We start from the raw sequence: 20,679 nt of genomic DNA, 5'->3' as shown, positions 1-20,679 counted from the left end.
GTGTGGTTTTGCTGGCACAAAGCATATTTATAACAGCTGTGAGTTGATCAAAGTGCTGTAACACATAACTAAGGTCATTCTCTCCCAAAATTCAGGCATTCGTTGACCCCTCACCTCATTAACTATCTAATCAAAACACTTGTGTCTGATGTTGAGTGGTTTATTCAGACTGTAATGAAGGTTTTGGAAAACTGGTCTGATGGGGGGGAAAGGGTAGGGGAGGAAATCAACCAAGAAAACCAAAATAAAATGGGAATGCAGCAGCATTCAGATCCTTAAATTAACCTAATTTCTAAAAGCAATTAATTGGGTCCCATTTTATTTGAAATTTCCTCCTACAGCCTAGGTCTTGACACCTAGATATACTCCTCGTGTGAACAGAGAGCTCCTCCCCCTCCCCCAACTTCTGGAGAGTCCACAGTCCCAGACTTCACCTCTTGCAACTCCCAAGACTGTAACTGCTGCTGCTGTATTACCAATAGCTTCCATTGTAAAACCAAAAATTAAAACAGCTCAGAGAGAACTCTTGGCTAAAAGAAAAATGACACATGGATTGGTGATATCCAGGGTCAGGAACTGTAGAACAGTATGGGTAAATACTGCCATCACAGGACTTGCCCTGCTCACAGCATGCTTGGGAGCTTCAGCCCACAGAGATCCCCTGACAACCGAGCTAATCCAGCTGCCAAGGCCAGCCCCTCTTCCCATGGTACCTGCAGGCTGCCCCAGCACTGCCAGCCCCAGAGGCCTGTACAACACAGGGCACCTCTTATAGAGCAGAGAATGTTCTCTACCTCTTTTCCTTCAGTTTACTGTTTTAAGCTTTTTAAGTTTCTTGTTTGATACTTCCTGATGGTTCTTATCTTGTTTCCGTTTCTGGGATGGTGTCTTCTTGTTCTCACCACCAGTCAGTTGGTCCAAGACTATTGCAGCCTCCTTCAGAAGGCGCTGCTCCCTTTTTTCCTTCCGCTCCTCCATTTCTACTATGTCATCTGCAAACAGAGCCTTCAGAGGTGGGATCAGCTTTGGGATGGTTGAAAAGTCACCAAGCCGTACCTGCAATACAATGGGCACAAGAGCACTTGCTTGAGAACTGCCATCCCTCACTCCCAGCCCTTTACAGTTCAGCAGGGCAGTGTCCTGGTACCCAGCACAGAGGAGCCCTCACCTTGGTGACGATTTGCAGCTGCCAGGCAGATGATTATTTACAACCCCTACAGAAGCCAGCCCACCAATCCCTTATACCAAGTTATTGACATTCTCTTCACAGGAAAGCATGCACACACTGTATATACAGGCTTTGATCAGCCAGTGTGTTACTCCCACATTCAGGAACAGCAGCAGCACTACAGGGTTTAGGATCTCAGACATCTTTTGCAGAAAACCATTGAGGCAGTGCATCAATTAAGAAGGGAAAGGGAATGGAAGTGAAGTTATCTTTTTAGCTGGCAATATCACAAATAGAGGTGACGTGAGGCAAACATCCAGAAGAACAGATTTCTGTTCTCAAGAGCCATCAGCACCTGTCCTAAAGAGAATTGGGCACTACGCCACCCACTCTCCCCCATGTTGGTGATACCTGCTGACAGCAGTAAAAGGAGCTGTTTCAAAGGAAACTGCTCTCAGAAGGACATAACATGTTGATACTTTATTAGAAATGGAAAATTTCATTCCTAAGCAGCCAACCCCAGGTATCACCGAAACCTTTCTCGCAGTCTGGATCAAAACTCCAAACTTACCCTCATATGATCAAATGCAATCCCAACCTTCTCACTGAAGTCTTCGTTGAACAGTGGGATCTTGGCATATCTTTGGCTGAAGTGATTGAGCATGATGAACTCAGCATTCATCTTCATCCCAATCTCAATTGCCTGAGAGGTTGTGCTGCAAAAGGAACAGGGACACAGAACATCATACACACTATGTATGGAGCCAATGCTGCTCCTCCAACAGGGAACAGTAGGCTGCATCTTGCAGCTAATCTCACATCATGCCAACAGCAAACAGTAGTCACCATACACCACCTGCTGGGCACAAGCTGTCTTCATCAGCAAGCCCGACACTGCCTGCACAGCTAGCAAGTGTTTAGCTTCCATACAACTCAGAGTGCAGAAAAGATGCTAATTAACTTGAAGCTTTTCAGTGCTTCACAACATGGGGACAAAAGCTCAACCCAGAGGTACCAGCAGGTCCGGCTTGCTCACTGCTCTCAAGTCCAACCCCTCCCTTTTACAGGGGGCAGCAGGCAATACCACTACCTGCAGAACTTAGTTTGCATCGTGCAGATAGCTGACAGGGCTGTGGATGACCCTTCTACTGTCCAAGCTTAGTCCTGCAGTGCAATCAAACTGAGAGCCTTTCCTTCGGGCTAGTCAATTTGTAGAGTTGTTACTGTCTATTTAAAGGCTTCCCCTGTTTCTCTCTGGGGAAGCTCAAAAGAGAGTTACAGAGCTGGTGCAGCGAGCAACACTCTAATATTAGTGCTGAAGAGCTCTATGCACACCAGAACCACCTACAGGCCTTGGGCCCCTCACCACCAGATCCAAGGTCAAAGCCCAGCTAAGCAGCTTTGCCTTCCCTGCAGTGATAAGACAGCAGAACACACCCCACCTGTGTGTCTTCTCTATTGCTTCTTTTTCCATTCCATCTTCCAGTGTTGCTTCATGGATCAGCAGAGTAGCATTTTTCCCTGTGTAAATAATCACATATTTCACCTTCAGCTGAACACACAATTGCCTAAATAAGCGAGTGAACTCTCATTTCCACCCAGAGCCCTCCACTGGCTTGCAGTCATAGCACAAAGAGGCTGGGAGTGACCACTTCAGTTACTGACAGTTCAAGGCCATACTCAAAGAGATCTTTCAAAGAGAAGGTTCTTGTCACCTACCCATTTGTACTAAGGCCTTGCAGGGCATTGTGTCACCAGAATACACTACTTTCCATCCAGATTTGTGGATCACTGAACATGCAAAAGCATTTTTACAATGCTGGACTTCACAAGTCTGAAACTAAACAAGAACATAAGCATTAGACTTCAAATTCCCTCTTGTCCTTTATTGCAGTACAAGATGCTGTCAGCTTACCTCAGCCAAGTCATAGTTCTCTAATAGAGAAGCGATAAATTGTCTAGCTTTAGATTTGATGTTCTCACGGCCTTTCACAAGGGACTGGCAAGTAATCATTCTGCAAGGGAAAGGAAATGAAAGAACTAAAGACAGGAACAAAGTAAAACTTGATCTCACCTTAAAGCAGACTTTCTCACATAAGTGTCCTCTCTGCTCATTGCCTGACAAATGAGACAATTTTGTGCACCTGTTTTCCCCTTTGCTTTTGCTATCCGGGGCCCCACTAGCTCATCCAATCATTTCTTTCCTACTGTCACTCACCCTGCCTTTCAGAAGTCATTTCAGACCAGCCCAACTCCCTTTTCATAATCTGCAAGCAAGCCCCTCTTAGGTAGCACAATCAAGGAACAAATCCTCTCATCTCCTCTGCAAGTCACACATCGCAGTCCTGCACAGTGGAAGGTGTCAAAGAGCAGGGAGAACAAATGACGGTCATTTCCCTTGAATAAGGACCACCCAGCAGGAATACTTCCTCACATACCACACAGAAAACTCACTTGATGTCTCTGAGAATCGATTCACAGTTGTTGTGGTACTCATGTAGCCAAGGCATGATCTGTTCAGGTGCTACCAGAAATAGAGGGCTAAAAGCTTGACCAAGGGAAGCCTGCAGAAGAAGAGACAGGAGGATAATCAGTACTAGGTAGACACTGAATCATACAGAGGAAAAACCTTGGGAAAAAAAGGTGCTTTTCCACCACATAGGAAAAGTTTCCCTTCCCTTGCTCCAAGGTACATTTGGGAACAGTAAAACAAAAGCACAACTTACAAAAGCTCTCCGCCTCTCCATGAGGATGTTCACCAAGCCCTGCAAAAGGGACGAAAAGACAGCAAACTGTAGTCAGAAAGACCCAGGAACATAAGTGTCAGCAGTGCTACAGGAGCTCAGCAAGGTGCAGTTTCAGGAAAATCTAGTCACAAGTACCAACCACCTTTTTTTCCAGTAACTGCATCATACTGAGCTGCTGGAACAGTCACCACTTATGCCACAAGCTGGCAGCCCACAACACCATGCCTCTCCACCCTTCCAGAGCTGTGTGTGCTCCCCGCAGAAGGGAGAGCAGAAAGCCTCCAGCCAACACGTCACTCTCAGTGCGATTTCCACACATGAGACAGGAGACCAGCAAACAGCTGCCCCAACCGGGCTCAATCTAGAACAGACCAACTGATCCCTCTGTGAGGATTTACTGCAAAGCACCAGAGGAAGCTGGGTTGGATACTGACTTAAAAATAAACTAAATAAAAATAAAGACATCTCTAAACAATCTACAGGGACCACTAACAGGATGCAAAAAGGGATTAGAAACAGACAGATTCAGTAGTGCCTGGGGAGCACAAGAGGGGAACTGCAGTCTTAAGAGCAGAGCAGCTTACATTCATCAGCTGCAGCTACATCCGGCTCCCAAACATAAAGAGATCTGCACACAGCTCCTTCTCATTCCAACACATAACCTACCGAATGATGATCCGTATGCATGTGAGACACAAACACAGCTACTATGTTACACAACACTTGGTCAACTTGCTCTCCATAGTGACGACAGAGCTGTCCAAACGTTCCTTCCCCACAGTCCAAGAGCAGGGATCGGGTAGAGCTGGCAAGACAAGTGACAGAAACAAGTGGCAGCCACTGGATGAGCTTTGAGCAGGGTCTATTCAGGGAAGGGGATCTTCTGGGTTGGAGGGCAGAGAGCTTTCAGTGCTCCACCTCTACTGCTACTCCTACTAGCCAAAGTTCTAGATACTGTTCCATCTACAAAGCTCATTTTGGTGTTATACTGATGGTGAACACACTCTTGGGGCAAATGGCAAAATGAAGACATTAAATGCTTGTCTTTACAAGTAACTCTCGAGCCTTCCCTACCTACAGAGACAGGTGCTTGAGACAGAAGTCCTACAGACTCCACTGTAGGGGCACTCTCCTTGTGTCATCAGCACACTGGTCAAAACAACCCTTAGGAAACACCTTCAAAACACTGAGCCTCTCCCTAAGCAAAACACACATGATTTACCTAGTATTTACCAGTGTAGAACTGACATTTCGGATTTTCATTGGAATTGCAGATCCTGTTCCCAAGAATACAACTTCAGGATAAGGATTCACATTTCCTGCAAAAATGCACACGAGTTTGTAAGCATTATCCATGTACTGCCCAGTCAGACACTGTTCAGTTCAACAGCGAAGCATTTCCAGAGATTATGCACCTGGAACCTTCATTCTTGCTCACTTACGCAACTAGCTTTCCCACAGCATCGGAATTTACCATGGGAGGACAGAGAACAGAACAGGTACAATCACAAAAACAAAGCAGAATGCAGAGCTGCATATAACAAGGCAGGCAAATGAGGACTCATCTCACTGGCCAACACAGAGCCGCCAGTTCAAGGGGGATCTAGCTACTGTTCCACACTGCTCTAACTCTCTGCAACAGGATCCAGACAGTGAGTCAGTGGTGCTGCACCATACCATGAAAGCCTCACTACCAACAGGACAACTGAAAATTAGAGAACACTTCACAGGAAGCTGCTTGTAGAGGAGGATATTGCCCAAACATAAGGACTTGCACTTTGCCTGCTATGACAGCATTCAACACAAGCAGAGCTCGTCATCACAGAAACACACTACACAGATGCTTTGTCTGTAGTTGTCCCCAAGTGGTCAATCCCCAAACCTAGCAGCTTTAGAACAACAGAAGCAAAAGACTGCATAATTCAACAGGTATAAGCTAAACTCAGGTTGAGCTCAGCCTGAAATCTGCACAAGTTCCAGGAGGACTTCATAGCACCTCTTGGGCAGCAGAAAGACTGCACATTCACAGTTTAACCTGAGCTTTAAAGCACTGGCTCACCAGGACCTTTGGGTTGCCCTTACATGAGATAAGACAAGTTGCTGATCCTTACCTGGAACAGCAGGAAGGCTCTCTTTGCACTCCTTCACACGAGTCTGGAAGTTAGGGAGATCCAGGGCTTCAGCAACAAATGCATCGTGATCACAGATGGTCACAGCATCTCTGGAAGAAAAGGCCAGGGATCAGGATGGGTGGTGACAGGGAACTGAGAAAACAGCACTTTTCAGAGCAGCACAACAAATTTCTGTGCCAATACAGCTTTCCAACACAGGGTCAAATATTCCTTCCATTTCAAGCAGTGGAAGACATACCATGAGTATGGCAAGGGCTAGCAAAGTCAGGCAGGACTGAGCATCCCCACTAAAATAGCCATCCCACCAAAGCTCCTATAACAGCACTAGGTTCTTCTGCACCGACCAGGTTCAGAGTCGTAGACACCAGAGGGCACTGCATGACCCACCATGGGAAGCAGTGAGACTCCTGCAAGAATATCAACCACCTGACAGGACTCCAGGCACCCATCAGTGTCCTCTGGTTCTGCATCATTGCACGAGCACTACTACAGGCCTTGACACCTTTAAGAAAAACCATTCCCTCTTAGCATCTAAAGTCTCCTATTCTGCTCAAAGAGACATAATTTTGAGTCTCGGTATATGGTGCATCACAGAACCCTCTGCCCTCAACTGCTTCATCCAACACCTCCTCCTGCTTGCACACTAGCAAGTGACAGTGCAGAAGCCCGCTCTGTTTAATCACCTGGGGCTTTCAGCTCTGATACCATTTGAACACACAAAGTCTCGTAAGATTTCCACCTGGCTTCCTAAGGAGTCTCTCCCTGTCATAGCCAGTTGGGTGCACAGCACATGAGATCAAAAGCACAGGACAGAGAAATGCATACTGCACTTTAAGAGTGAGGAATGAAAACAACCCTCCAAACTACTGTCCAAATTATTAAATCAGCAATTCATTCCTCTGTGTCCTACACTTTAGATTTTCAGTGACAGGCACACAACCCTCAGAACACAGCTGATAGCCCAACACTCAAAAATTGAAGTGCCAAGAAGATTGCCACTGACCTCTGCCACTCCTGGAGGGGTCTGAAATGGTATTTCAAAAGGCACTCTCCTCGCACAATGGGCACACTACACACAGCCTGTTCTTCCTGCAGGGAGAAGTACAACGTGAAACATGTTCTTCACTCAAGGGTGCAAGGTACGGAGACAGGAAGGGCCTTGCCTACCTTGCTCTGGTATGTGGTGAGCAGAGGGAAGATCTCTGGGTGAATGAGGTTCAGCTGGCTTTGGATCTTGTAGCTGCGCGCATTGTGCACTGCAGAACAGTTTTCATTGAGCACCAAGTGCTGAGTTCCAGGTCCAAATCTACAAGAGGATGACAAAATATACAACTGCTTCAGTCCCACACTGGCATATGCACACACCTGAGCCACTTGCTAAAAATCTCATCTGAGACAGAGCTCTGCTGCCACTCAACATCTACTCTGGGAAAATCTTTACAGCATCAGAACACTGCTGTCCAGTAATGATGTAAAGCCAAGTAATCAGAAGATCACTCACCTTTCCAGCCACTGCTGGTAGCGGCTGTCCCGAAGCACCGACTCTGGAGTCATGTGAATAACCAGGGCAACCTTATCCTCACTGAGTCCTTCTTGGTACCTGGAGCAAATACACAAAGGATATATGAGCACTGATCCTTAATCACCTTGGCATTCCCTCCAATTCCACTCTTGTACTATTGGAGATGTTCCCCCAGGAGCAAGCAGAGCACAAATCTCAACAGCACAGCCTAGGAGCTCCAGACTCCCCACAACAGTGGGCCTAAGGCTCACAGGGAGGGTCTAAGACACTCGTGTGCTGACATCTCCACTCTCCCACCCAGAACAGCTGTCCTCCTCCAAGAGGACCAACACCTGCAGAGCCTTTCAGAAGCTCAATGTGCCTCTGCACAAGTCTCATGGAGATATTACACACAAACTAAGTATCTAGGCTCACTGCACAAAAAAGCAGGAGCCTCAGCATTGCTGCATAGCAAGAAACCAGTGCCCATTTCCTCCTCTGAAGGCTCTGGGAAGACAGATCTGTCACGGTCACAGAATCCCACAGGTCCTACACATAGACCTGCCTTTTCTAGAAGGCTCAGCATGGATGTCTTCCCCCAAACACTTCAGGTCACCCATCCCCGCTACCTTCGGAAGGTCTCATTTTCACAGACAGCATCCACAAAGCCCTCATGAGGACATTCCAACACAATGAACACTGGGCCAGGATCACCAGGGGCACACAGCTCTTCAGGTGAAAGCTGCAGACAGATATACAAAGACCACACTGTGGGGGTGAAGGTGTACAAGCAGCCCTTTGTGCATCATTACATCAGGCTCCATTCAGCAGTTCTACCAGCAAGCTCCCAGCAGGCTGCTGGGGCTGCAGAAGCAGCTTCAGGCAACTTCACTCAACACCAAGCAAAACCACAGTGCAGTCCTTGTGCAGCGAGAGGGCAGGAAAGGAACAAGTTTGCACATTGCTGTGTCACAACAAACACAATCCTGCTCTTAGAAGAAAAAAAAACAAAGCGAATTTTAGCAGCTTCCAGGTTCTCAGTGCAGATTCAGACACTACTAACAGCTTGCTTAGGAGACGGAGCTCTGCTAAATTCTTACGACAAAAAGATATGACAGTTGTATCCATCCAGGTTATGGTCTTCAATTACAGATCACCTGGGACACTGCCAGGGCTGACTGCCTCTCACTTCTAACTAAAGTCTGAGAGATTAAAGCTCACTTCGCCTCTGTGGTCTAAGAAGTGCAGAGTAAGGAGGGAACAATGGCTATACAAGCATTCAAGTCCCAGATTTAAAATATGTAGGGATCAGTTCACACCTAAATCTGGATCAGCTTGAGAAAGTGAAACTGAGATGAATGTCAGATACATTCATAGTCACAAATGAACACATTTCAGAGTGTACTTCTTTAATCACACCCTCACAACATCCTCCAACAGACACTCCTCTAGAGCCATCTTCAGCAACAACTTGGGGCTAGAAACAAGAATCAGTCACCAAAAATAACCATTCAAAGCTTGAATGCCAAAACCCATACAAACACCTTAGCAGAGATGAGAGACAACAGGCAGAAAACTATCACCCACCCTTCTACAGAAAAATTTTGCTATTTCCCTCCTTCACTGGACCCACAGCCAGAAAGCATATACGCATCTTACCTCCTTGCCTTCAAAAGTGATGCTCTCCCCATTTTTAAGAGCTGTAATTATAGGAAGAATGGCCGGTGTTCCCCTGAAAACAAGGCATTGAAAATTTAGCTTGACACCTTCAATACCCCAGGGCTTGCCCCATTCCCTGTGCAGGACTCTCAGACTTACACTGGCAGACCCATCTCCTGTGCTTTAACAACTAAAAATTTTCCCTTCTTTGGGTGAATCTGAAAAGAGTTAAAACAGAATTAATCAACCAAATAAAAGAACATTAAGGAATGCCAGGAAATAAGATCCATTTATATCCAGCTTAGCTATTTCCTGAGAAGCCAAGGCATTTCTTTTTCCCCCCTTTCCTTTTGATATCAGATTTTGTGAAAAAGTCTTCTCCACTATTCCAGTTAAGACATGAAAAATCCAGTATATCACACCCAGTAGATGTGGAACAGCAAATCTTTAACCAATCACCTTCCAGGCAAGGAAGGTTGAATAGTTTTGCTTTTTTTTATTACTAGTTCCCCTGCCACTAATCTAACTTACTCCCAAAAAGTTTTCACCAGACCTTTCGGGTTCTGAGGATCAGGCTATTGCTTCTCTCTCCCTTTTCTTTTGTGATATAGGCAGGATAGACTTCCATAGTATAAGCATACAGTAAATATGGAACATGTCTACTCTTAACTGGCTGCCTAGTAAACAGCTTTACCAAAAAAACCTTCCAGTTTTAACTGATTTCTATCCCTACTACTGCTGCCTTTTTGAAAGTAGAACTATAAAGCTTCTAAATTTTTGCTTGAAAACACTATTTACAAATAAATCCATCTAGCAAGATGAAGTATTGAACAAGGTTGTATTTGTGTGCAAGCTTACTTTACAAAGGAATGCCATCACCAGATCAGGATGCCTCCTCTCATGCTTCTGTTCATCATCTGCAACAGAAAGAAAAATTACTGAATGTCTTCACTGAATATCACTTTCCCTTAAGCTAAGATGAATTTCTATTAAAACATCAGTGAAGCAACATCATCCAGCCAACCTGCAGCCCATCGACAAAGTGTCCTGAGCACCAGGAGGTGGTTCAGGCCAGAGCTTCAACTACAAGCAAAACTAAAACCCTTGTCTGAACAATTATCACATCCTTTCGTAATTACACTACAAAGGCTGAAGAACCCACTCCAGACAGGAGCAAATCAATACAAGGCCTAATCACAACTGCACACAGGAATCATGTCCTACGTTTAGGCATTCATAGTTTTGCTTCAAGTTCTAAAGTACCAGACCTCACTGTGCTCCATGTAATCCTTCAGCTGAGCTCCTGTACAGATCTCACTTGCATCAGGCAAACAGCTTAGAGGACAAAAAAAAAAAAAAAAGTCCTTATTTTGGTTTCATTTCAAGCAAATTAAAAGTTCCATTGTTTTCACCTGTTTTCTTTGGGCTTCCCTTCTTGTTGCTCTCATCCAAGCTTTGCTGCGCAGCTCTTGGGGATCCAGGCTCTGTGTCACTTTCTGAGCTACTTCCGTCTTGGGCTGATAATCCAGGACTCTGAGGAAATGTACTTTCAGCAGCTAATGGTTTTCCTGTTCCAAATCCAAGAAAAACAGGCAAAAACCTCTCAAGCAAAGTGGACAAGCAAGAAAAGCAAGAGCAGCATTTCCTCTTCTGTGATACTAGCATTCCAACTGCACCAAAATACAGCACCCTTCCACCAGTCTGATTTGGTCTTCAGGTGCCACCTGTCATCTAAATCCTTCAGATTCCCTCAGAACAGCTACATGCTATGAAAACTATGCCTGTTCTTGAAGTACTGCAATTTTCAGCAGCAGGAATACTCAGCTGGCTAATAAAGCCAAAATTCAGCCATGTTACACATGTCATTCTAAACCCGCTACTAAAAGAACAAATGAAAGCTGACTGAGCATGTCTCATTTCCTTGAGAGAGATCTTACTGCTGAGAAAAACATGCAAATTTTAAACCTCTGCTTACTCAGCTTGCAAACAGAAGCTGCTCCTTTAATCACCTTAAGCATAATTAATGAACAAGTGCTTCTCCTATTTAACTATTGCATCACATGCTCACCTATTAGAGGTATTTGGTGGACTGTCATTGTCTCATCCTTGTACTCTGGCTCTGTGTGCAACTGCACAGCTGGGAAGAGGACAAAAACAGGCATTAAGTTCGTAAGATATTCATAGGCTACAAGAATTACTATCAGGAAAACATCTTTTCCTCTCTCAGGAAAAAACAAAAACAAAAAAAAAAAAACACTGAATGACCAACCCCCTTCCATTTTTCTGCCCCAGTGCAAGGATCAAAGAATAATTAAAGCTCTTAGAAGCCCACTGGCCTCAAAACACAGTTCATACCTCCATGGTAAGCAAGTTCACTGGTAACCTCCAGAAGCAAGCTTCCTCAACAGTGCTTTGAAGCCGAGTTCCATACACTACTTGGGCAGACTGGCAGCTGCCTGTCACAACCAGACTTGGAAACACTATCTTTCTCCCAGACAGTTGTTGGGATAGATTTGAAGGGACCCAACCTGAGCTACTTATTCTGAAGTTGGTAGTGCCTAACTTTGGGTACAGCTGAAACCAAAAAGTTACAACTTTATATTGGCTGCATATCCCCAACATACATACCTAAATCCATTCTTTTTAGGGGTCCAGGAAAGAGACGAATAGCTTTCAAGTAGTTTTGCTGAGAGAAAAAAAAAAAAAAAGAGTGAATCCGTAAACTACCCCTCAGCAGTGAAAGCACAAGCAACACTTTCAGAAGCTACACTTTACTTCCATGAAATCCATGAAGCTCAATATCTGGTCAGAAGAAATTGGGCAGCACACAGCCAGAAAGCAGTGGGCAGGTATACCACCCCCAGCAGGCATCACCCATTCATAGAAAGAAAGGAAAATGAATAACAGTGCCTCCCATCCCTTGAATCACCACTAGCAGATACTACAAGGAAATCAAATGACAGTGAGGAACAGAAATGTAAGCCTAGATATGGGATTAGACTGTTACGGATTGCCTTAAGCAGATTTTCAGATACAAAGCTTCTATTAAAATGTGGGGAAGTACAGTCAGAACTGCCCTTTTTATCTAAAACTGACTGACAAGGCAGTTTTAAGTAGCAGAAGTGTGATGCTGTCTTGTATGTAACAGATTTGCTTCTGAAACCCAACCACTCTGGCACAGCCTCCAGGTTGGTGCTGTCCCAGAATAGCATCTCAGACTCAGATGATCTACTGCCTTACAGTCATAGAATCACCAATGTTGGAAGAGACCTCCAAGATCATCCAGTCCAACCATCCACCTACCACCAATATTTTCCCACTAAACCATGTCCCTTAGAACAACATCTGAACGTTTCTTGAACACCTCCAGGGATGGTGACTCCATCAGCTCCCTGGGCAGCCCATTCCAGTGCCTGACCACTCTTTCAGAGAAGAAATTTTTCCGAATATCCAACCTGAATTTCCCCTGGTGCAACATGAGGCCATTCCCTCTTGTCCTATCATTAACTATACAGGAGATGAGGCCAATCTCCATCTTACCACAACCTCCCTTCAGGTAGTTGTAGAGAGCTAAAAAATAATCCCTGAGCCTCCTTTTTTCCAGACTAAGTAATCCCAGTTCCCCCAGCCACTCTTCATTAGACCTGTGCTCCAGACCCCTTGTGAGCTTCATTGCCCTTCCCTGGACACTCTCCACAGCCTCAGTGTCTTCCTTACAGTGAGAGGCCTTGACGTCAGCTCTCTCAGTTGAAAGGTAAGTACCAATATTTCATGCTTTCTCGTACCCTTTCTGCAAGCTTCCACCACTTACCAGCTTTGGTGGCCCTAGGAAGACACACCTTTGAAGCCCCATAGCCTTTAATGTGAGGATCATACCTAAAACAAAGCAGAGAAACAACTTTATCACAGCCAAACAAAGAGGTGATGGATCTTGCTGGGAAAGTCCCTCTCACTGTCAGATCTTCTCATGGAAGTCCAGATCCAAAATCACAACCAATCTCAATTTTGCCTCAGCTTTGTGGTGGTTTCAACAAGTTGCTCATCTCCACAAACACAGAAAGCATCCATAAACCTTCATCATCATCACGTGGGACAAGTTACCTGAGTAGACTGTTCGGAGACAGCCAAAGTTCAGAGGACAAGATGCTAAGCACTCGGTCTGAACGCCACCCTACGCTGAGGATAGTGGTGGACCGGGGTCTTTTTAACTCAGATCCACAAAGCTCTCAGTGCCGGCAGCACCAGCATCTCCTGAAGGCTTCGGCCCACAAAGCCACGTGCACAGACAAGCAGCGCCCTGCTCCGCTGAGGCGGTGCCACACCGCGGCTAACGAACCCCTAAAGGCCCCGAGAGGCCGCGGCCGAACCCGGGAAGAGGACGCACTCACCCGGCAGCCCGCCGACGTTGGCCCAGGCCACCCTGCTGAGGAAGACACTGTCCAGGTGCGAGATCTTCAGCCTGGGGATAGAGCGGGTCGGGGCGGTAAGCCGGGGCCGGCGCAGCCCGGGACGTCCCCCCACGGCTCCGCTCGCTACTCACTTGTGCTCCTGCATGGCCCTCTGCGTCCCCTCGCCGCAGTTGAAAAGGTACCTGAGGGACACGGGGGTCAGCGCGGGCCGGCGGCCCCGGCCCGGCCCCGGCCCCCGCACTCACCGGTTGAACTCGGAGAAGACGTAGACGGAGGCGCCCGCGTCGCGGCTGCCGGCCGCCACCACCTGCACGTACACGGTGTTGGGCCCCGACAGGCCCGTGCCCGCGCTGCGCCGCCGCTCGCGGGCCCACACGTGCCGCGGGACATCCTTAGGCCGCCGCGCCGCCGAGGGACCCTCGGCCATGGCCGTGCCCGCGCCCCACGCCAGGCCGCGCCGCAGCGTCCACGCCAGCCTCCACATCCGCGTGCCGCGCCCCGCCCCGGAACCCCGCCGGCCGCCAATGGGAGCGCAGCGGCTCCGACGTTCCCTCTCGCCACGTGATGAGGACCAACCAATGAGGAGCGAAAGACGACCCGGCGGACGTCCGCCGTCACGTGACCGGAGGTACCCAATGAGGCTGTTCCTGGCTGGGGGCGGGGCTTAGCGGGGATAGCTGTGGCGGCGGCAGTGCGGCGTTCTGTGCGCTTCAAAGCGGAGCTCCGACATAAGCGGTCCCAGCCATCGATATTCCTTTTCTTCCTCGCTTCCAAAGACGAGCCTTATCTCTCTCAGAGCTTTGCTTTCCAAACACTGTCTTCCTTTATTCTTACTACCAACGCTCTTCTCTTTTCCCCCATTATCACAGCCCTGGGGATCTGCCCGCAGTGCCCGGCCTGCAGGTCTCACCGCGGCTGTTTGCAGACGTTCTGTCAGTCCTGTATGATTCACTTACCTCTAAACTCAGGCTTTCTGCTAGTTCTGTTACACCTTTGGGAGCACAAAAGCTTTCTCAGGGCTCTGACCAGGTGGCATGGGATTTCCAGCCAGTGTTTCTTTAGTTGATGAGGTAACTAAGTCATACTGTGTGGTATTTTTAGTCAAATGGTTCCTGGCAATTTTGCCCAACTTTACTGGCTTGGCTCTGTGTGCAGGGCACAGGATTTAGAGCTGTGATTCCAGTAAATTCTGCAAAGAGGCAAAACTACAGCTCCATCTCAACAGGCATGTGAGGATCTCACAGAAAGAGAAATACTCTTCTCTATTCTTAGGTTAATAGCAGTGACAGTGCAGGACTGTCCTCTGCAATTTCAGTTACAGTGTTTTCTGGGCAGCTGACATCCTGGCAAGGGATTTCAAAGACTGATTCAGAAGGAAATGTCTTTTCATTTACAGCTTCAGTTCTTGTTTTGGGGAGAGTGGTCCTAGTCCTACAGATTTGTTTGCAGGGAAGTAAAGTTTAGCGCCTGTAGTACTGAGAAAATGGATGGCTCGTGCATTTTGCCAGCCTAACTGTTGTCATTCTGATTTCCTTGGAAAACGATCTTTTGGCTTGCAGACAGTGTGCTTGGTTCAGCTGTGAAAGATCTTGGATTTAAATTTGGGGCATGGGACTGTGAAAGTTGGGAACAGTTTTAAATCCTGGATTTAAAACTTGCTTCTCTGAAATAAGAGCTTCAATCTGTGCGTGCTTTGGGCGCACAGAGGCAGTGAGCTTTGCCTAGATGGCGGCAAGGCCCAGGAGTCACCTAGAGATGCTAAAGCTGCAGATGTCTCTGTATTTCTCAGAACCACTTACGTGCTTCTACAGGGATTGACTGAAAATGGCTTTTGCTATTTCAGCATCCTCTGCATGCAGGAGGCCCTGCAGTGCCCTGCCCTGCTTGGCCGTGGAGGGCATGAGGAGCAGGTCTTGAGGAGCTGAGAGCAGAGCAAGGCTGAGTTCCCCCAGGAGAGCAAGCTGCTGTGGCAATGAGCAGCACCTGCCAGAGGAGGAGCACCCACCTCTCTGCTAAGAGCTTGCTCTCTGCTCTAGTTGAGGCCACAGACATCCAAACCTGTCTCCTGACCAGGGAAGGGCTGGGTGGGCTTGAAGATTCCTGTCTGCGTGTTCTCCTTTTGGTATTCCTCAAACTCATTTCAGGGCTGTGAGCTGTCCCCATGTCACTCTTAGCTCATACCTCCCATGTGCAGTGTTAATGGGGGCTGCCTGTAAGTGATCATCAGTGGTCTGGGGTGCCACAGTTGACCCAAGCTCCTGCCAAAACACAGTAGAGTGTGAAGCTGAGCATCGCTGTGGAAAGAGGCAGTGATGGAGCATGTGGGTCACCTGGAACAGCTCTGCCAGCCCTCTGCCGCAAATGCTGAATTACACAACAGAATCACAGAAATGTGCAATTTATCCTACATAGAGTTAAGTTGGTTGCACTGATTATGCAATGGACTTGAATAGGGAATCTCAGTCATCCAAGAAGCTTAGAAGTGATTATGGACAGCCCAAAGGCACAGATTTTGGAGTATCAGCAGAACAGGAAGTGACACGTGCTGAAGAGTCTCTAGAATACAATGAACTGCCAGAAAATGAGAAGAAATATGCTCTGTTCACTGATGGGTCCTGTCAAATTGTGGAAAAACATTGGAGGTGAAAGGCTGCTGTATGGAGTCCTACGCAATGAACTGCAGAAGCAGGAGAAGAAGGAGAAGGTGAATTGAGTCAATTTGCAGAAATGAAGGCCATCCAGCTGGCTTTAGACATTGCTGAATGAGAGAAGTAGCCACGCTCTGCCTCTACACTGACTCCTGGATGGTGGCAAATGCCCCTATGAGTGCGGTTACAGATATGGAAGCAGAACAACTGGCAGTGCCGAGGCAAACCCATCTGGGCCACTGCAGTGTGGAAAGATATTGCTGCGCCTGGTAGAGAACATGGCTGTAAAGGTACATCACATAGATGCTCATGTACCCAAGAATCGTGCCACTGAAGAACATCACAACAACCAGCAGGTGGATCAGGCTGCTAGGATTGAAATGGCTGAAGTAGATCTGGATTGACAACATAAAGGTGAATTCTAGCTCAGTATGCCCATGTACCTCAGATTATTGAGGAAGAGATGCAACATGTCTGTGGGCTCAGGATCGAGAGATGGTAGTAGAAGAACTCTTCTTCTTCAGTAATGAATGCCAGCCCGTAGCAGCCTGGATCTTATACATAAAGGGAGCTTTGCCAGTCAAGACCAAGTGATGCTGGCCAGTAAAATTGAGCGCTAGGATCAGAAACTGCTAAAGCCAGTGGTTCTGCATCAGTGAGTGAGTCAGAGCGTGGTGCTGCATGACTGTCACCCGGGATGGACAGCTGTGCTAAGGCAGGGCAGCAGCTGATGGAAGCGGCCGTCTCCTCTCTGCTTGCTGGCATCCATTCTCCAGCCCCCCATGTGCACCATGGAGGGATGCTCAAAGCACCAAGCCCTGAGGCTGTTCCATGATCGTGCTGCTGCTTACAACAAAAGTATGGATTCAAAGTTCCTCATCCTCTGTGCTCTTCCCATGCTCTTGCCCTCACCATCTTAGGGCAGGATCTTGTCTGCATGGTTGTTGCAAAGCAGAAGCATCCTGGTCTGTGCTACTCATCTGCACTGCACAATTTACCTGCAGCATATGCAGGAGAAAGATCAGCCATTAAGGTCTTACCGAATGAAGACCAAGGAGCAACTTGTTTATTAGCATTTCTCATTTCTCAAAGAGAGAAAAACCCAAGTGCTAATGGACCTTTTAACCTGGTGGCGAGTAGCATGACCTGAGGACAGAACAGGAGCATCTGGCTGCTCTATCATAATGATTGTAAAGAAAACCAGGAGCAAGAGGGTGCAGGGAACAAAGAGATTGGATGGAATTGCTTTCTTCATTGTCTGGTATGATGCTCTGTTTTGGGTCTAGGAGAAAAACAATGCTGATAACACACCAGTGTTCATAGCTGCTGCTAAGCGGTGCTGTACAGAGCCAATGCCATTCTCGGCAAAGGGCCCAAGGAGCTGGGAGGGAACAGAATTAGGACAGGTTACTTACACTGCCCACAGGGATATTCCATACCATCTGTATGGGGCTGCTGAATCACGGCCTGATCCTTTGATTGATCACCTGAGGTGAGCAATGAGTCAGCCATGGGAGCACAGGTGAAGGCAATTCAGCTGTGCTGCAGGAAGGGGTGGAGCCTGGCTCCACCTCTCCTAGAGCCATTTAAGAGCTGACTGCCAGTGGGGAAGGATCTCTCTCTGGAGATCCGCTCCATCAGGAGTTTATCTCGTGAACCCAGGACAGGGTGAGTGACTTTCTCTTATTTCTCCAATATAAATTCTATTAGCCAAGCTCCTGGATATATATCTATACCATCTGTATATCCATTGATTAAACACCATCTGACATCATGTAGAAAGAGTTCTGAAGGGGGTGGGTGTTCATCTCACTCTTCTGCTGCTCAGGGTGTTAGCTGGGTATCGATCGGGAGGTGGTGAGCATTGTTTGTGCAATACTTGTTTTATACATTCACATACACACATATATACATATCATAATTATTTTCCTTTTACTTTTCTCTATCTTAGTAAATAGTTTTATCTCAGCCCAGGAATTCTTTTTTTTTTTTTTTCCTGATTTCCTGACATCCAGGAAATCCAAAAGGAGAGATCAATTTGGCATTGCTGATTTTGCCATGAAAATCAAATATGATATTTGGATTGAGGTAATTGAAGGGATTACCCGAAGAGCTGAACTTTCAGAAGGTTTATCCCTCAGATTAGTGGCATTTTCCTGAAAAGCCTTATTTCTCTCCTTATTTCTCACTAATAATGAAAATACTTGTAAGGAGAGAGTCCCACAAAGTGGAACTGGGCATCACAAGAGCTGCCTTAGCTGATAAAATCTTCAAACAGATAGAAAATATATAGGAGAAATTATAGACAACTAGTGAAGAAAGAGGAAAAAAATCCCTTGGGCCACAGAAATACCTGAATTTAGAGTGATCTTAAGAAGCAAAGGTGAATAGCAAGGTACAACCTGGGGAGCTGCATTAAAGAAGAGTTTACATTTCTTATCTGTAATCTCATCCAGTCCCCAAGCCCTATTTTTGGCAGAGGAGCAGATGTGGGGGTGGATCTGAGCCCCTGCAGAGGCACATCTCTCCATCCCAGTCACCCTGCCACAAGGATATTGGTTTTTGCTCTTTCGGTGAGGGGTAAGCAAACATTCTGCACTCAGCAGCAGGTGCTCTTGATTATTTTCAATTCTGTCTATTAAAGTGTAAATTAAATCAATTCCTGTTGTTTCAAGGAGGAATAAGGTCCTTTCCCCTGTAATTCACTCTTTGTCCTCTGTCCATGACACATAAAAACACAGCCAGCATCATTTAGCATCAATTTGTCACTGACTTTGAGTCAAGTGAGCCTTCAGAGGGCCAGAAAGCAGAAATCAGGCTGAAAACAGGAGTTTCACTCTCGGATATATGCTAAGAAAAGCCTAGAGAGGCAAGAGCACATGGGCACAGCATGAAGGCAGGCTCAGCTTCAAGTCTCGCCACTCCCTCCTCCTCCTCTCTCCTCCTCGTTCCTTGCAGACTTTGGGCCTGGTTCATACCAACCTTGGCAGCCCATCCCTCTGGTCTCCCTGGCCCAGCCTCTCCTTCAGCTTCTCCCCGACAGCTGCAGGATGTGGCAAGTTGCAGGCACACAGAGAGCAGCCTCTTCCTCTGAATTAGGAGGATTTATAGCTGTGCTCTGCTTTTCCGTTCTCGTGACACGTCTGCACTTCTTACTGCATGACCCAGGAGGTTGGTTTTGTCCCACCAGAGAAGTGATCTGGGTCTGATCACGCTGCACAGAGACAGCACTTAAGCCACCAGCTTCCAGCCCCATGGCTGAGCCTCACCAAGCTGAAACCAGACCAAGGGGCTCCTCAGGGCCAAGTCTCAAAGGCAGGTAAGGCTCAGTGTGCTTCTGGGCCAGGGGAGAGCAACAGGCTGCGTGGAAAAACATCTTCCCACCACCGTAAGCAGCCTGCAGGAACTGCCTGGGGCCGGCGGCTTCACGGCACGACCTGGTCTCAAAGACCAGACTGATGTCCAGCCACAGGACCACATCATCACCACTGTGTGCTTCTGGGAAGCAGGGCCACAATTCCAGGAGACTGCCTGCAGACTGATCTTAAACATTTTAATTAATTTATTAAACAATTAATTAAATTAATAAATTAATTAATGCATTTTGGTCACACCAACTCCAAGCAACCCTACAGGTGTGGGGAAGAGTGGCTGGAAAGCTGCCCGATGGAAAGGGACCTTGGTGTACTGATGGACAGTCAGCTGAATGTGAGCCAGCACTGTGCCCAGGTGGCCAAGAAGGCCAATGGCATCCTGGCTTGGATCAGGAATGGAGTGGTGAGCAGGACTGGGGAAGTCATCCTGCCCTGTACTCGGCTTTGGTGAGGCCTCACCTCGAGTTCTGTGTTCAGTTTTGGGCACCTCAGTGCAGAAGGGACATGGAGGTGCTGGAGCAGGGCCAGAGAAGGGCAACAAGGCTGGGGAAGGGCTTGGAGAATGTGGCCTATGAGGAACTGGGGCTGTTCAGTCTGGGGAGGAGGAGGCTGAGGGGAGACCTTATTGCTCTCTTCCAATATCTGAAAGGTGCTTACAGCAGAGCGGGGCTGGTCTCTGCTCACTGGTGACAGGTGACAAGACAATGGGAAATGGCCTGAAGTTGAGCCAGGATAAGTTTAGGTTGGATATCAGGAAGCACTTCTTTACAGAAAGGGTTGTTAAGCACTGGAATAGGCTGCTCAGGAGGTGGTTGAGTCACCATCCCTGGATGTGTTTAAAAACCGTTTGGATGCGGTGCTCAGGGACATGATCTGGTGGAGGGCTGTTAGTGTAGTTTGGTTAGGTTGTGGTTGGACTCATTGATCTTTAAGGTCTTTTCCAACCTGAGCGATTCTATGACTCTATGATTGATTCCAAACGCCAAGAGTCGATCAAGCCGCACTGCTGTTCCCAGAGCTTTCTGCAACGCCCAAACTGTG

At 47.3% G+C, this 20,679-nt stretch overlaps 1 protein-coding gene across 1 annotated transcript; it reads right to left on the bottom strand.

Moving 5' to 3' along the window:
- Window positions 1-139: 139 nt before the first annotated feature.
- On the bottom strand, window positions 140-14,152 carry ELAC2 (elaC ribonuclease Z 2). Its single transcript, XM_085240267.1, has 24 exons — window positions 13,862-14,152; window positions 13,748-13,798; window positions 13,596-13,666; window positions 13,019-13,083; window positions 11,836-11,893; window positions 11,276-11,344; window positions 10,620-10,775; window positions 10,066-10,124; window positions 9,367-9,425; window positions 9,208-9,280; window positions 8,178-8,290; window positions 7,549-7,647; window positions 7,215-7,353; window positions 7,051-7,136; window positions 6,027-6,136; window positions 5,138-5,234; window positions 4,582-4,720; window positions 3,895-3,933; window positions 3,623-3,732; window positions 3,084-3,183; window positions 2,888-3,008; window positions 2,611-2,689; window positions 1,740-1,884; window positions 140-1,056 (listed from the first exon to the last, which is right to left on the bottom strand). Exons 1-24 carry the CDS (start codon window positions 14,098-14,100, stop codon window positions 805-807), a joined length of 2,529 nt encoding a protein of 842 aa, XP_085096393.1. The 5' UTR covers window positions 14,101-14,152; the 3' UTR covers window positions 140-804.
- Between the last annotated feature and the right edge of the window lie 6,527 nt (window positions 14,153-20,679).

Source organism: Meleagris gallopavo, chromosome 20 (assembly GCF_905368555.1).
Source record: "Meleagris gallopavo chromosome 20, MGAL_WU_HG_1.1, whole genome shotgun sequence".
Taxonomy (NCBI): Eukaryota; Metazoa; Chordata; class Aves; order Galliformes; family Phasianidae; genus Meleagris; species Meleagris gallopavo.
The sequence above is the reverse complement of the archived record's forward strand: the minus strand, read 5'-3'. Positions and strand labels throughout refer to the sequence as shown.